The sequence below is a fragment of the Branchiostoma belcheri genome, unplaced genomic scaffold (assembly GCF_001625305.1).
Source record: "Branchiostoma belcheri isolate BF01 breed outbred unplaced genomic scaffold, Haploidv18h27 scaffold22, whole genome shotgun sequence".
Lineage (NCBI taxonomy): Eukaryota > Metazoa > Chordata > Leptocardii > Amphioxiformes > Branchiostomatidae > Branchiostoma > Branchiostoma belcheri.
In genome coordinates, this window is record NW_017803713.1 from 902,027 (window position 1) to 920,066 (window position 18,040).

The window sequence follows — 18,040 nt, forward strand, 5'->3', positions numbered from 1 at the left end:
GTGGGTCTCAAATTGGATCTTCACTCTGGCCGGATCTTCTCTTTTGGCCAATTTGTACTATTTTCCATTTATCCGCGGTGCCTGATAGTGATAGAGGCTAACCTTGCAAAGTACTGTCACTCAACAGTTTGTCAATCTTGCTGACAGTCTACATGGGTGCAGGTCAAAGATAATTTACTTTGGGCTACCGCCAGGTTTGCAGCGACGCCTACAATTGGTCAGGCAACAGGGGAATCCCCTTCCAAAGTGAGCGCGTGATCGCTGCATGTTTACGGCGTGATATGTTCAGCCGAGTGTTGTGAAACATTGACGTACGATCGCCAATTTACAAGTCTCTCCGCTCAGTGCTCTCGCGAGGACGTGGTTTCACCTGGTGGTCACAGTTTGTGCTTTAAATTTGTGCTTTTGTGAATTTTCCTATTAATTGTATCCTACGCACTCAACGAAAGGGAATAAGATTTACTTTTGGCGGTTATTAGAGGTTCCTGAAGAAAGATATCTGACTGTTCAAACTGGTCCGAGGAAAGTCGCGTGAACGTCACGAGTTCTTTAAAGAAAAACAGACGACGTACCGGAAGTTGTCTCAACTAGAGGAGAACAAGTCTACGTGTGCGCCATGTCAAGCCGTGGGGAGGTGCTCAGAATGGGTCAAAAGGAATCATATAGGATCACAACGGTCAGTGAATCGTTTTCTTTTTCATAATTATATAATAACCACTTTTTAAAGAAGGCAAGCTGCATTTTCTGTGTGAAGTTCCTTCGTCATTGACGTAGCGTTGGGGCCACTCAGACCACTGGTCTATGATACTAAACATGTATCATGAACGATGACTTCCCAAATCACGTTTGTGTATTCATGATCATCAGTAACAACAACATGATAAATTATATGTTATGATATATTCTTGAGCAAAACCAATCTTGTCTTACTTTGATGTCTATCGTCAAACGCCTTCCTCGGAGCTTCTGACTGCAGTCACCGAAACGTAAGCAACGTAAGACAAGCTCATGCAGGCTGTGTAAACCGAAAACTCCTATATCCTATACTCTACCAACCTGATGAAACAAAAGTTGCAGAGGTAGAAAGTTCGTGTCCAATTTTTGGTCGAATAAAAGTTGAAGGGGGCATTATTGAACCTCGCTATCATTATATCATTTACGTATCATCATCATCATTATCATCATTTACTGTGTTCTGCGTCTACACTCGTATGGAAATGTCCTGTAGCCGCATTCAGTCTTTCTTCATCTCTTTCCACCGTGCCTTCTGCTTCGCGAGCTCTCTAAGCTCCTTGAGTTTCTTTTCTGTTGTGGGAGAGCCTAGCCTTTTGTGCTTCAGGTCTCCCTTCAGTAGCCTGAGAAGGTTGATACAGTGTCTCCCCCTGTGAGATTTTGTCGTATACCGCCGTTTTATCATCATAAGTAAAAGGTTGCTCTAAATTTTTTGTTCTCTGGCATGCAGTTCAGTCACGTCCTCGTTCAGTCACGGGACTCGGGACTTCTAACCTCCTGGTCATGTGACTAAGTTTTTTAATCAGCTGAAGAAAGATGACGGACATCATCTGAAAGTTTCTGTGTATTTTAAACCTTGAGTCATGTGTATCAGTCTTGATCCTTCGTTTTTCTACTTTTTCTTCTGGATTAAGCATTACGTTTGTTGAGGTACGTCGCACAAAGTTCAATGTGTATGTACGTAATTATGCAAATATCCGAATATACCCGATTGGACTCTCGATGCGTGTCAGTAAATGACCGGTCATGACACAAAACGGGTGTACCGATGCAAAACTTTGGCACTTTGCCAGCCCTAGCCCTAGTTGCCAGTTGCCGAATATACTCGATTGGACTACGGAAAACCCCGAGACATGGGACCCTTTCCCCCGCTAATTACCATGATAATACCCGTCAGTGAATGACACCATACAGGTGTACATGTCAACATTAGCACTTTGCCAAACCTGGCGGACAACCTTATAAAAATATGCCACCAACTTGTTCTAACTTGTTGTTGTTACCAAGTCACGAGGCATAACTTATCATCGGTCACGAGGATAGATCTTATTTTCAGGGAGGAAAAAATAGTTAAAGGCCCCCGAAGCAATTTCAGGGCATGAAAAAAAGCTGAGTTGTTTGTAAATTTGCTTCTCATTTTTTTCATAATTTAGTAAGTTGAATAATTTCTATCACATTGTATATATCTGGTGTCTTTCGAATTCAGGCAAATATACGATGTCCGTGACAGTTTCTTGTTTCGTACCATAGGCTGGTTCTAGCTTTTGGTTGGTGGTAGCTTATTTTTTTAAACTATTTCAAACGCTACGAATGTGAAATGATAAAGAAATATGAAATGATAAAGAAAACGTGCTTAGAAATTAAAGTAAGCAGATTTTCTCATCCATTTTGCCGCCTAGAGGTAACTTGGAAGACTTTAAAGGGAATTTCCATTTAAGGTTTCACATCGGAACTAACAATTATTCGGGCACTATAACTTTCATGTTTTCTAATAAGTGGTGATGGAGCAAAATTAAGGTTCCTTTGTTTTTGAACACAGGTGTTCCTGATCTTGCTGCATGTAGTGAGGGGAGAGATCTGTACAGAAAACCAGTACAGACCCTTCTCCCTGCCTTGGTGCTGCACCAGCAAGTGTGGACCAGGTTTGACCAGGTTTTTTAAATGTCACACACTACTGCTTTACCGGAAATTGATAACCTAGTACTAGTAAGCTAGAATACATGGTCTTTTAAAAGTACATAAACATCTGCTTAAGAACTAGAGGTCAAATATGAGGGCTCCGAAAAACTTTCTGCATACCTGCCCTGTTGCAGCATTGTAAACGTGCCTGCATTAGACTTCTTGTGCCATTTAGAATTTAGGAAGTATGAATTATACTATAAAAGTGTTCAGTAACCATTGTCATTATTTTTTTACCTTATAGGTGGTTATTAATAAAGAGTCACTGCAGCAAATAAAAATCCACACAAACCTTCATGTGTATAATATAAAACCAATACATGGACCGGTGGAGTTTAGGTGCAGGTAGACATCAGAAACACATGCGCAGCTCAAATTTTACCCACACTATCCTGTATAGACTGTGCTGTTTCGAGCAAATTTATGGAATTTCAAAAATACATTTCTGCCCGACGTTACTTCACTGGTTGCTATCTTATCTTGACACAGGAACTCGCATTACACGACCATGTGATGAAGATGACGAGGACAGTACGGAGTGTGAGCCGTGTGGGGAGGGTCTGTATAACCCGGGAAGAGATCAGGACAGGTATGACACTCACCTACACTTTTCCATCAACTATCTGTTCCAAACCATGAGCTGAGATAATCTCTAACCAGACTGTAAGGCAATAATATATGCAAGATATTATCAACATTTTTTATTTTTTTATTTGTTTCGCATAACCTGTAAACCGTCTTTAGGCGTAAACGACCAGTCTTGTACAGCGTAAGTACAGTCTGTGTAAGACCGGACTGTACGGTTCGAACCACACCGGGAAGGTCCCCTACTCTTTTCGGACCACCATTTAACGTCATATCTGAGGGACGTCCCTAACCTAAGCTAGGCAGGAAAGTATCCATTTGCGTAAGAAATGATACCAGTGCAATAGAAAGAATAAAAATACGTAAAGCTTTTAAGCTAAAACTTATCTGCTTGCACATGCTTTAAAAGAAGAAACATTGAATTTGAAAGTCCCCTCAATGTGTTTATAAATAGATGAATATCCATATGCAAACGCATGTGTCGGGACTTTTCGAAGATTAAGTTCAAGGCAAAAAGGCAAAGAGGTAAAAAAAAACAACGTCAAGTCTATCTAGAACAAACTATTTCGATCTTCTAGCAAATAGCTAATAACAATCAATTGAGATATCGTTACTATACACAGTTCTGTTGTTTCCAGGTGTACCCCAAAAGACCAATGCAACAGCCCTAACGAAGAAGTCAAAATGCACGGTACTGACAGGACAGACAACGTGTGCCAGTGTAAGGTCGGCTCGTACAGGGAGTGGGATGTTTGTCGTCATGGGCCCGTCTGTAACCCGGGTACAGGGGCCACTCGGAATGGTAAGCTGTGGTTCAATAAACACATTTGTATTGACGACTGCCAAACCATTAAAGGCATCTAATGCAATATCATGGCGGCAAACAAGAAATATTCTACATGAGGAAATCTGTGTGGTATTTAAATTTACTGCTGTCATTTCTTAGCACATTTTCGTCCTCATTAGAACCAAGCTATGATACGAAACAATCAACCGTTTTTCTTTACTGCTATTAGTAAGAGATATGGTTAACTCAACATACTACATTGAAAACTGGTCAACAGACGCTTAACTTCAAAATCCAGCTTTCCTGTCCTGAAATCGCTTTGGGTGCCCTTTAAGAATATTCAGTAAACATTTCAATTTGAAAATGGGTCCACTTCTGAAAGTGATACAGCACATTTTCTGAGTAAGTATTTCTAACAAAAGCTGCAACATTTTTTTAAAACAGATAACTTGTTCTATATTTTCCACAGGAATCTGTGAGACTTGTCCAGACGGGACTTTCAGCAATGAGACTTCCCGTACTCAACCGTGTATGGCATGGACCATGTAAGTCAAGCTGTTCCTTATATGCTCACATTTCTAAACCAAAAAATGCCTCGATACTTTAAAAAGAAAGTTTAAACTGCAAGTTTTAATACCCATTAGTGAATATTCGGTGGTACAATTCCAGTATTTGTTAAGGAATGAACAATCCACCGCTTCTGTGACGCCACGTTATGCAGATGACACATGACTCGGTGAACAGTTGATAATAAGTTTGAAGAAAGTCTGTGGCGCCCCCCGTCTTTCTTAAGTGATGCTTGCAATGCCCCGATGCAGATAGTCTCTTATTAACACCTCGTGGGAAAAAAAATATACATTTTTTAAAAATCCATATTATTAAGCTTTCATACAAAGTAGCCATGTGTAACTCCCTTACGTTTTAAAAGGAACACACTATAACAAATAACTAGTACGTAACAGTTCTAATACAACTACAAACTTACACCTAAACGACTTACAAGGAGCTCCAGCCGAATTTTTTAGATGCAAGTTATGCACAGTATGGAAAGCTGTTCCGTACCGATATGGATCTATATGTAAAAGTCAGATCTTTTTTTAGAGCGTTTGTCAATATTGTGATACCTACAGATCCCAGGGACTTTCGTCCTAAAATAACAATAACATAGTTATTGTAATAGAGAAATTAGATATTACATAACAAATCTAACATGGTTATCTTCCTCTGTATATAGATGTTGGAAACTTGGATTTGTGCAGAAGGAGGCGGGAACAAACATCAGCGATGTCATTTGCATATCACGTCTTCCTCACAGCACACGGCCATGGGAAAAATACAGCAGTACGCACATTTTTATCTTACCTTTTAGACAAGTGCTAAAACGTATGTATTAATTAAGATATGCTGAAATCTTATTTATTGTTTTGTGATTTTATATGTGACAAATTAAAAATCCATTGTTGTGACAGCGATGTAGGTATCATTTAGTATTCTAATTGTTCACCTGCAGTGTTTCTATTTTCCTGTATATATGCCGATTATTGTCTGTGTCACGAATAAAGCCCCTGTCACGCATTCAGAACCATCATCCGTCCACCAACCAATCAATCCTAAGTTGAGTTAACTTTGACTTTAAACACGCCCCGACCTCCGCATTCCTTCTCTCAGCAGTAGACAACCTCGCTGAACACCAGGCAACCACAGTCGACTTTGCCCCCAACGTATTGCTATCATCGACAGTGCTCGGGAGACCATGTCTGGCTATGTATAACAGGGACTCAAACATCGATATTTGTGTCTTTTTGTGTACAGCGACTGCAGAAATAGCCACACTACCAGTAGCTGTTTGGGTCGGACTGGGAAGTGTCGTGATGCTGGCTTTCTCAGTTTTCACCATCATCGGCGGCATATGCGCCTGCAAGAAGAAACATGACAGACCAGGTGAGATTATATATTGTAATTTATCTGTTGAAGTATTGATATAACAGGTTACTATGACATTTTCAAGGTGTCAACCCTGAGACCAGAGTACACCAGACTGAAAAGCTCGAATCACTCCTGAAGTACACCTATTTATACATGTATATCTATTGTCAAGTGGCGCTGGCAAAATAAGTTGCTTAACTTGAGTGCAGCGCCACTTTGTCTTGTAAATAAAACATCCGAATAAAAAAAAAGTACACCTGAAGTCTTATAATTTCTACAAGTGTGGTGGTACTTTTTACGTGCCCGAATTGTGGCGCTCCTTAAACATGGAACATAACTAGGAGACCACCTTGTTCTTGCCACCTTGTAAGACGACACTGTAAACTGTCCGTACATGACCTGTTATCTATAAACTTAAAAGAAAACGTAAATTGCCTCCTCTTTATTTTTAAAGGCACTGGAGTTCGAGACGAGGAAAAGGCTTTTACAGAGAAACATCCCAATGGCAATGCACTACCGGATCAGACATGGGTCGAACTTGAGGAACAGAACACAGAGGTATAATTTCAGCTCGCACCGATGTTTAGATGTTATTCTGCATTCATTTAATTGAAAAAAACTCAATCACGGAACTCGCTTTGCTCCCTGGCCCTCTTTTACACTAGATAAACCTAGGGAAAATTCATTGACAAATCATTGTATTATAGAGCCATATAGTATGGAATCACTTACCATTGCAGATAGTTCGCCTATCCTCAGAAACTTTTAAAATGGGCCTCTGTCCCCTCAATGGAATAGAAACTCGACTGTATCAGCAGTAATTTTTTAACAATTGTGTACTAATGGGAATGATTTTAACGTAATGGTTATAGTGTTATATGGTAATATTGTAATGCAGGAAGATTTGTGTTGTGCCCGATGAAGATTTGTGTTGTGCCCGATGATTTTCTGAATCAAGTTTCAAAATTGAAATGCCTTCCTTTTTCGGCATTTGTTACTTACGTTAACGCTTTGCAATATCTTCAGGTTCAGAGTATTACATCAACTTAGTGTATGCTATTACCACAGCATCAGGTAGACAAAGTGTAAAAAAAAATATTTGATTAAAGTGTGAATAAGTACATGTCTTCCCTCTTGTTTTGCTTTAGGAGGAAACGCAGCCCCTGAGACCAGGTGTTGGTGATGAGGTAGACATGCGGCCCACAGAGCCGTGTTCTCCACCCGCGGTACGCGATGACGGTTTCATCACGGGAGACGACAGCGACAGCGACACCCTGTCAGCACTGTCCGACATCACACCTGCTGCCAGCGAAACAGACATCAAAACGTCGCTGGGACAGGAATTCAAGAACCCTGCAGCTATGCCAGGTACTACACTACAACTCACAATATAGTAGCAAGAAGGATTTACATAAGACTTATTATTTGGGCAAAGAAGCTTTCAGTCCAAATCCGCCCTTTCTCCACCTACCAAAGAATTCGAAGTAGCCACTTTAGTAAAGCTTCAAAGGTCAATACAGATCACTTGACTAGTTTCCTACTAGTATATTTGGAAACAAAAAGTCCGACTATATCATTGGAATCTTTTTTCGGAATTTTTGAAGAAATATCACCTACTCACTTCCTTACTTTCTATGGTCATCAAGACGAACATTATTGTTTTATGTTTTTTAAAACATAAAACAACTCTTTTTACTATCAAAATAGTTATCCCCAAAGATACTTTCGTCAGTCTGGATGATAAAAATTTATGTAAATGACTTAGAGTCACCCGTTGGAGTTTGTTGCTGGTATTATTTGACATCTACAATGTATATCTATTTTTTAATGTAAAAAGACATCGTTTTATATTCTTTTCCAACCTAGTCACAGACGACATGATCACCTATCTCGAACAACATCTGGGCAGGAAGTACCTGGCTCTCGCTCGGAAACTTGCTTTCAAGGATGGGACAACCGGACTTCCGAAGACGGACATTGACTCCCTCAAAACGTGCCAGATAATTGACGGTAAGGACAATTTAGTATATAGATTAAATAAAAATAGTATCTAGTCGCCTTTTTTGCATACATTGGCAAAACCATCAACCTATTTTATGAGTTTAATATTATCACGATATCCAATGATCTAATCTTTAAGCGTACCTTCAGCATAAGTTAAGATTCCATTTTTGACTTTAATAAAGAAACACAACCTTTACGTATGGTTTCAGGAGTTCTTAAAGATACTATTAACTTAAATGCAATACTACGACAAAATGCATTCGTTGATGAAAGGTGGGGAATTAAGTTCATATTCTTGGCATCTTAGTGCCTTAAATAGAGGTTTTTCCTCTGTTCCAACCAGATATTTTTGGAAGTGAAAGCATTTCGAAGAGCTTGCAATGTCTTTTTTCATAATTTGTCACAGGAATGCACGAGGCCATCAGAAAGACTGTTGAAACATGGAAAACCAGGAATGGGGACTGGGCTAACTTTCAAGGACTGCTTAGTGGACTCCATGAAGCCGGCATGGATCATATGGTGAAACATCTTTGTAAGGAATACAACGGTAAGAGATTTGATTTTTTTAAGTTCGAATCATTCATTCTTGATTTTTAGATGTTTGCAGTTTGATACATTTAAGTTTAGTCTACATGTGTTTGTATTTAATTATCTTTTTTCCCAATTACAGTTAATGCGGCTACCATTGTCGACGACGATGGAAACTGCTAATACGAATAAGGATGATGCTTGAAACTGCAAAAAAAGATGTGAATATTCGTTAAATTATAATTTAATATACACTTTTCTTGACCCACATATGCTACTATGCAAGGCGAGGAGTTACGTTATGTATGCCTGTTAAAGGTGTTATGAATTGTTACACAAACTATTGAAAATGTTACAAACGATTACAAATGTGTTACAAATGTAATACGACAAGATAGTATATATTACACAAAACGTTGCAAACATGCTTTTAATTATGTATGTATGTTATATTATTACAAAAATTATTACAAATGTTACAAACTATTAGAAATGTGTTACAAATGTTAAACAAAAAGATTCAGAAAACGTTTTAAGTTGCAAACATGTTTTTAACGTACATTTTTTTTGCATCTCTGTTCTTTATTGAGTATAGAATACATGTGTACATAGATGATAAACCGTTACATCACATTTATCAATTTCTGTCTGTTTGAACAAATCGTTCACTTAATTACCCTGACAAATTGTCTGTCTGATACCTTTACATTAATGGCAAAAGATACAACTTTTTTAACGTACATTTTTTAGCATATTTAGCGTGTTGAAGTGTCTTTTAAAGATAAGTTTCTGGAAGCAAGATTAGTATACGTATTTCAGTCGCAGATCTATGTTATTTTCCTAGAGTTTAGTACCAGAAAGGCATCTAGAAGATGTTTTTAAAAGAACTATCTGTGTTAACGTAATGCCTAGAAAAAGAATACCTTACACTGTGAGTGCTATCTATATATTAATTTCATGGCGACAATTACTCATTATTTTTTCGTTGATGAGATGTGTGTACCTTTTAAAAGTGGATATAAGTAGTTGCTTCTATCAATAAACATATCTCTGAATATGATGAGTCTGTCATATTGCTAAATAATCTTTTAATATTTTATTAATCTGTGTCTTTTCACTACCAATGATATAAATCTATTTGAAAACACATTCTACAACGCGGGAGATGTTCTAACGTGTATTAAGATGACCAGGTCATTGTCTTTCTAAAAATAAGCATTGTTTCTGAACGTATTATCAAATTTTCCTATCAGACCATGTGATTGTGTTTTAGGCCACACCAAGTAAATTTTATGGATGACGTCCGCGCGCGCATTGATTTTCGCCTGTTCCTAGAAAAAAAAAAAGAAATTCCGCTTCCTGTAACTAAGAGTCACAACAGTGCCGCAAATCGTCAGATTGATGTGAAACCCGTAACGCAAAAACAGGACAGGACGACAACTGCTGTTCCACCTGATTTATTGCTGTTTTGATGATGAATAAAAGACTTCTTGCTTGTTACACTGTGTCACCTCATTCAATTTGTGTCCTAATATTTGTCGTCTTAGTATATTTCTAATCTAGGCATCAAGGCATCTTGTTTTTGGGCCCTTCTTGTTTTTTTTTTCGCCCTCTCGAATTAGATTTAGGGTCTCCAAAGGACGTCATCCATAAAATTTACTTGGTGTGGCCTTACCTTAGTTTGTAGTTATCTGGTGTGTTCTTCTTTTTCAAAGAAGTAAAGCCTACTGTGTGAATATGCATAAACTATAGACTTTGCCGAATGTATTCGCCAGACTTTATCTCCAAGCAGATCTTTTGTTGGCAACAAAGACAGTATGAAATATGCCTGGTAGTAAGAAAAAGACACGTACACCAGTACAAAAAACAAAGCCCCGAAAGCAACGCATAAAAACAAGTCAAAGACAAGCCTAAGCCTAAACCTTAGCTTGGACAGTATGGCATACTATGATAAAGTCATCCAAAACAAAGCCGCATACGTAGCAGGGTACGTAACTTATGACGTCACTAGTGGCAGGCGCCTTAATTCGACCTTCTTTCATGTCTTTCCTTGTCACGATCAGTTCTAGATCTAGTTAATTAAATGTCGTTGAAGTGTTCTGAAATCATATAACCTGTTGCAGTTCTAATTTCTTACCATGGATAATTGAAGGTACTGATGCGTCGATGAGTTTATGCTTGAACAAGACGCCCGAATCCGCTCCATGAAGATTGCGCAATCGTGTGACTCAGGGAAATCCCCACTGCCTAGTGACTAAGAGCTAACCTTTGGAGCGGGGGTGGGGAGCAATCGTGTTCAAGTAAACACAGTACAGGCTTGAGGAGGCAGCTGGAAAGAGTAGAAATCGGCCAAAATAGAGAGATAAGCATGCCAAGGGAGTTTGGCCGTTGAGAGAACAGTTCGGGGCGGCATGCTTATCTCTCTATCTCCCTTGGCATGCTTATCTCTCTATTTTGGCCGATTTCTACTCTTTCCAGCCGCCTCATCAAGCCTGGTAGAGGCTACATTATGACTAAGAGTCACAACACTGACGTTTGAACTAAACTACTGACTACAAAGTTAACGTCATTGCATATCTATATAGACGCTATCTTGCGGTTGATCTTTTCATTGCTACAGTAACATCATAACTACGCACAAAGCTATTATTATTATCAAACCAAGTGTGCAAAGCGTTAAAGAGAAGTGGTCTTAGATTACACATATTGTCACCTTTCTCCGAGGAAATGTTTCTAATAAGCATATAAAATAGCACTTTCAGGCCTACAGATATTTGGTTTCCGATGAAACTCATGTCACTGGATGTTTACAGTTTGGAAAGTGACTTATACCAAGCTAGGTGAACGTCCGCTAGGTCATAGAACTCCAGTCAAGGTTTCACTGGTGCTGTTATCGGTGTCTGTGACTGTAACTGATTCGGTATAGCAGGTATAACCAGCCTTCAGTGTAACACACCAGCGTCGCAGGCACGCGGCGCGGCGGCAGATGGCTACTTAACACCAAACGACGTGTTACACCTAACCCTTAAACATCTAACTCTAGACATTGTTTAAAGCTATCTAATGATATTAAATGCCTCTGCTGTACTTGGTGACAGCGAGTTCCACGGTGCACTGTGTGCTTCATCAGATATCTTACAGATATCAACTCATTTCAGACATTAAAATCTATAAATATATTTATTAATCATAACGCATATGATCTGTAATTATTCAATCACGTAAACATCAGGCTTGCAGGAAATGTATGACACATCCTGGCACTGTGCCATTTTCTTACCCGTGTTGTCATGTGTAATCACTGTGAGTGGGTCGCATCAAGTCTTTTGTTCCCGATAGAACACACGTACATGTACGCACGGCGGGGGCTCACTTTTTATAATGCGATTCTAATTGTATAAGATAAGATGAAATAAGTGATCCAAATAGAATGCTAAACAGACCCTTGCAAACATTGTCAACACGCGCGACGTTAAGACTCACCATAATGGGAATCCCAAAGCTGACTCAAATATTGTGACGCTGTGAGTAAGGGAGAGTTCCCAACTTCCGGTCTTGTGACTTCTGTGGGTAACTTGGTTCATGTACAGACGTACTAGAGGCGAACAACAGTAAGGCCATGTTGATTTGATTATATGGATGATATCCGCGCGCGCAAAAAAATTTCCCGTTTCCCAAAAAAATACAGTAAATCGTACAAAACAGTTGCAAAATGAGCAAAAATAAACCGTAAGTTGCAAAAAAAAATATTAAAAAAACCATGCATGCCAATGCCAAAATAAAAAAAAAACACGAAAATTTAAAGAGTAGATTATTCGCCAAATAGTATTCTGTGTCATTTGTTTAACCTTCATGACCACGTAGATGTCATAATAAAAGCATTTTTTTCAAAACTCTTGTTCGCATGCGCGCATCAGTTTTGGGGTTCCTAGGGGATGTCATCTATATAATCAAATCAACATGGCCCAAGTTGTAAAGACAAAAAGGCAACGGCATTCACAGAAGCAGGAACAGACTTGCCCCTCCTCTGTCAGATTTGTCAGACAGGTGAGTATATTATGATCGCTTATGTTTGTCTAATATATGTTTGACCCACCGTAGCTACATTAAACGTCACTCTGAGTCCGTTATCATACAGTGTAAAGTGGTATTATCTCAGTATATATAAATATATAGTCTCCACCAGACTTCTTTTGCGGGGTGAATAAATCGTAGAAATCGGCCTAAAAAGGGAATTAATTGGCCAAAGAAGTTCCATGGCCGGCTATCTTCTCTGGCCAATTAATACCCTTTTCTGGTGGAGTCTAGTATATATATATATATGAACATATGCGTAAATATATCTCGTGAATTTAGTACCAGCAATATTAATGCATACATATCATCATAATGTCATGTATCCGTTTTTAATATTGGGCTAAAAAGGAGGAAAACTATAGACAGGAGCGAAAAGAGTTTTCTATTTCCTTTTTTTTCTGCTTTTTTTCTTTGTGAAGTTTTTTTTAAGACTAGAATGCTAAACAGAGCCTTGCAAACATTGTCAACACAGTAATGTTAATTTGATCTAGGGTATCCCTTTACATGGGTTAAAATGACGTCTGTTGCCCTCAAACAATCCCTACAATTAAGAGAGGTAGTCCGGGAGTGACGGTATCCGGGGCTGCGGTTGAGTAACCTTAAGAGAGGTTATCTCCTCTAAAGATAACGACGGCAGGAGTTGACATGCGGTACTGGCAAACGAATTCCAGATTGTTTGGGGGGAAACCATTTATGCATCCAACACAATTTCTTATTAAGGGCGATGAGGACATTTGTCTTCTACTTCCATTTCATAGCACATTTTGGTCATCATTCAATACTTGAAGCGTTTGAAATAATAGTGCGGGGTCCGCCCATAGATAATTAGCCTACGATACAAATACGAGCATTTGTTTTTCGTTACTGACATCGCATTTTTGCCCAAAACATATATCATATGACATGGCATAAGACTCATTCAGTTACTAGATGGAAGAAAATTGAAAATTGACTTTGAAAATGCAGTTTTTTCCCGCTTGTATTGTATTTCTTTGTTTTGACATGGAATAAATCGCCAAAAAAAGTGTAGGGGGATTCCCAGAGCATGGCGACACGGATGTTCACATCGTGGCACGGAGAAGGGCACATTGGTGACTGACAAATCGTCCAGATGACTAACAAACAAAGCTTCAACTGCCGACGGAATCACCCCTAGTTGCATTTGGGGTAAATAGCAGTGTGTTAAGTAAGGTATAAAACAAAACCATTTCATTTACCGTAATTCAGTAAACGTTACCAAAGCGTTGGCATACAATTAGTCTGATGTGTTTTACAACCATTTTAAATGACGTAAAATTATGCGACTAAAAGAGCCGCGACGTTACGACGCACCATGTAACGGGAATCCCGAAGCTGACTCAAATGTTGTGACGCTGTGAGTAAGGGAGAGTTCCCAACTTCCGGTCTTGTGACTTGTGTGGATAACAAGTTGGTTCAAGTACAGACGCTAAGCACGCTTTGTAGGGCACAAAGGCAACGACATCCACAGAAAAAGGAACATCCGACTTTGCCCCTCCGCTATCAAAGTTGTCAGACAGGTGAGTATATCATGCCCCCCTATGTTTGTCTAATCTATAGCTATGTTTGACCTACCGTAGCTATGTAACAGTGGGGTTCAAGTGACGTTATTTGCATGATGCATTCAAATTGGCCCGGACGTTTTAATGTAGAGGTTTGAAATTGTGCGTTTCTTCGTAAACTGGCGGCCTAAGTTCAATTCCCGGCGTCTAGGGAGTCAGGTGTTTTACTCGTGTTTTCTACTCGTCCCAAGTGTTTCAGACTAAACGTCACTTTTGGCCCCATAATCATACGGTGCAAGGTGGCCTAATATCTGTACAAATATGAAATATACTATATATTTAGTACCAGTAATATCAAATTATCTATGCATCATAATAATACCATGTATCTATCGATTTGAAAAACACATTGTACCACATGTAGCATGTTAAGCAATAGGGCCTATATATGGCCGATATATGACCCCTGACAACACACGCGGGCGTGGTACCGAACACATGATTAAGTGATTGACCACGCGGGCATTTTCTACTTTTCTAACTCCTCACATATCTATCGGTGTCTTTATTAATACCAGCAAAGTTTACTATGGATAAATGTGCTCATTAATGAAAATAAATGTTGATTTTATCCCTTTACCTATCAGAGTGAGCCGTCAAAACAAAGTCTTTTGTTGAATGCGTGCGTCAAACTCGGAAGTGACGTCACGCCTGACTCAGTTCTAGAAAGTTCGTCATCACTGCGAACAGACGCGACGATTTTCGCCAGTTGTACAGTTCGCAGGTGTTTCACCGTCAGTACAGGATAGCATTTTTGTCATAACAGACAAGTTCCTGTGGTGTAACGTTAACTTCCCCTGACTCCTTGCCGTGGATACAGTTCTGAATCAGCGAATGCCCCGCTGAGATTGTGCCGAGGCCACTGACGCCCGAGTTCGAGCGAAGATCAGTTCACAGTCGGTGTACAGGAATGTGCACGGCTGTTGTGAAATCATGGGAAGGTTAACAACAAAGGACGTGAGGACTCTGGCCCAGATTGTAAGTTTGCCATTATTTATTTTTTCGTAACATGACTTGCCGTAGTAAGCACGGCTAACCTGGCAATGTTTCAGGTTTCGACTTCCAGGTCACTGAGTGAGTGCTCGGCAGCCATGTTGCTCCGAGTTTATTTTAAGGGCGTCGGGCACAGGTGACCCCGATCATGTCTGTGTGTTTCCTTTGATAGATATCACAAGCACAAGTAGTTCATGTTAACCACTGGACATAAGGCATATAGTGCTCAGAAGCGAACATGTGAATGGTAACACGGTGAGCTCTATCGAGAAAAAATATCGATTTAATATCGTTAAGGATACTTGATATTTTACCCACCTTTTCGGTCGTCTATACAATGTATATCCAACATAAACGGGAGGAACTACGGTCTAAGGTATAGGATCCTACAATTTTTTTTTCATTACAGAGGAATATTTTGTGTCTTTTGTCGGTAATTTTTCTGTGAAAGACAAAAATTTTAAGGGAAAACATGGCGTACTTGTCTGGTACCACCCTGTACCAGCTTGTTTGTAAGGGGAATCCCCTTAACATTATTCCAAAATGTTTCCAAAATGGCGCCCACCTTTGTTTCAATGTTTTAATCTCTTCTTCTCATTTCTTTCTGTAAAATTTAAAGTATTCAGAATCAAACTAAAACCCTATATACATTTGAATTGACAGATCACACTTTCCGGGATCAATGAATGATAAAACATTAGAGGAATGTATGCCACAGTCTCACAATGTCAGTACAAGGAGTGTCAGTGAAACATGCAGTTCTTTTAAGTGTGCTTTTTGAAGCCTTTTTGTCCGAAATAGTTCTCAGCTAATCTGTAGACTGACAGGGCCAATTTGGACTAGGTTTTAGAATCGGCCAGTGGTAGTGGTGAGGTTGAAGACGACAACATTAACAAGTGTCAGCATTCTAAATATATCATGGTCTGTCACTATGGCAATAACTTACTTGGATGTTGTTTTTCTCTCTTTACACTACCCCAAACTACAGGAATTAAGGTAAGGTATCCTCACACATATTTTTAGATGTTCTGTCAATAGTTTTTGTATGAAGGCTAAATACAGGTTGAAAAGTTATCCATGGTGCAATTGTGGAAAACGTAGCAAAATACAATGTGGGTGAGGGGTGGTGAACCAGTAGTAGCCGGAACCAGCCGGAACCAACGGCTGTGTTTGATATTAACGTTTGATTAGAAACCTTTTCATAGAACTTGATCGAAGTTCTCAGATTTTTTAGTGTTATTGTAGACATACCATGGTATCATCCTACAAAGTTCTGTATTAGTGTGAATTGTACGAACGCTAAGAAAGAACGAATTGTTCAGAAAAAGAATGTCTGACCTGTGTCTGAACTAACACCACTAGTTTTTTTTTTCTTTACACTACCCCAAACTGAAGGAATTAAAGGTAGGATATCCTTACACATATTCGTAGATGTTCTGCCAGTAGTTTTTGGCATGGAGGCTACATACAGGTTTAAAGCTTTATCCATGGTATATGTACACAAACTAGAAATGTGAGGGGGGGGGGGTACTAACAGGATCCAGCCAGAATCAGCCGGAACCAACTGTTGTGTTTGACATTGATCGTTGACCAGAAACCTTTTCGTAGAACGTGATCGATGTCATCAGAGTAATGTACTGTTTATGTTACGTGTTCCAATACTGTAGACACATATATAGTCCTACAAAGTCTGGTCTTTGTAAATTGTACGAACTCTGTTCAGAAAAAAAAACATGGCTAAAACATAAAAATATAGTTTTTCTCGTTACACTACCCCAAACTGAAGGGTGTCCTTACACATATTCTTACTTGTTCTGCCATTAGTTTTAGTATGGAGGCTACATACATGTTTAAAGGCTATCCATGGTATATATACAAAAAGTAGAAACGTGGGGGAGGGGAGGGGTTGGGAGGTCAACCGGTACTAGCCGGAACCAGCCGGAACCAACTGTTGTGTTTGACATTCAAATTGATCGTTGATCAGGAACCTTTTCATACACCTTGATCGATGTCACCAGAGTTATGTAGTGTTTATGTAGTGTTCCAATATTGTAGACACATATATTGTAGATTACAAAGTCCTGTCTTTGTAAATTGTACGAACGCTGTTGAGAAAAATAAAAACATGGCTGACCTGTGTTTGAACTTACACCCATGGATATCGCTCGATGGGCGGTACTACCTTCAACTTGGGAAGGGGGTGAGCTTTTGAGTGTCTCCGCTTATAAGTCAGTAAAAAAAATCGCTGGATCCAAAGTGTTATGCACAGCAATATGCGAATCAAAAAGCAGTCAATGTCCCCAGTACACAAAATATACGCATAGCACGCAAGTAAAGGGGTGCGTGGTGTTATATGATAGGCCCACCTTTGTTTACAAACTATTGTGTGACTAGTCAGACAGAAATGAGTCATAGTCAGGGGCCAGGCGAAACGCGGGAAAAATTGAACTAGAGATAACTTCGCCACCGTGGCGCAAAAAATAATTTAGGGGTCTATGGCGTCTATGACCTGATTAGGACGGCAGGACAAGGGCTTAGAAAGTAGAAGGGTAATACTAATTCTTTTGGCTGGGTATTTACATATTCAATGTCACGTAATGAATTTAGAATTAATAGTAAGGGGTATCAACGATTCGGACAGCTTTTAGTATGGCTGCGTTACTTTAGATAAACTAAATTTGAATAAGTTGTTGATCTAATGAATTGATCAATTAATCAATCAGTCATTCAGCACGTCAGCAGAACGTACTGCGCCTGCGCCGAAACCCGTTTTTAACCGTTAAATGTTGCAACGTTAAGCATTTTTCCTGTTGTAGACGATATCTTTCTCACACTACATTTCAAAACAAGAGTTCCACGATCTCATACC

At 39.3% G+C, this 18,040-nt stretch overlaps 1 protein-coding gene and 1 long non-coding RNA gene across 2 annotated transcripts; both read left to right on the forward strand.

Annotated features, from left to right (window-relative positions):
• Window positions 1–333: 333 nt before the first annotated feature.
• Window positions 334–3,278, forward strand: LOC109470312. The gene is made up of 3 exons (XR_002140244.1): window positions 334–676; window positions 2,552–2,654; window positions 3,181–3,278. It is a non-coding gene; the product is annotated as an uncharacterized LOC109470312 (long non-coding RNA).
• A 682-nt stretch (window positions 3,279–3,960) lies between these two features.
• LOC109470117 lies at window positions 3,961–9,799 on the forward strand. The gene is made up of 9 exons (XM_019768900.1): window positions 3,961–4,078; window positions 4,533–4,608; window positions 5,298–5,404; window positions 5,876–6,004; window positions 6,444–6,547; window positions 7,138–7,357; window positions 7,856–7,999; window positions 8,400–8,540; window positions 8,664–9,799. Exons 1-9 carry the CDS (start codon window positions 3,961–3,963, stop codon window positions 8,702–8,704), a joined length of 1,080 nt encoding a protein of 359 aa, XP_019624459.1. The 3' UTR covers window positions 8,705–9,799.
• Window positions 9,800–18,040: the final 8,241 nt, after the last annotated feature.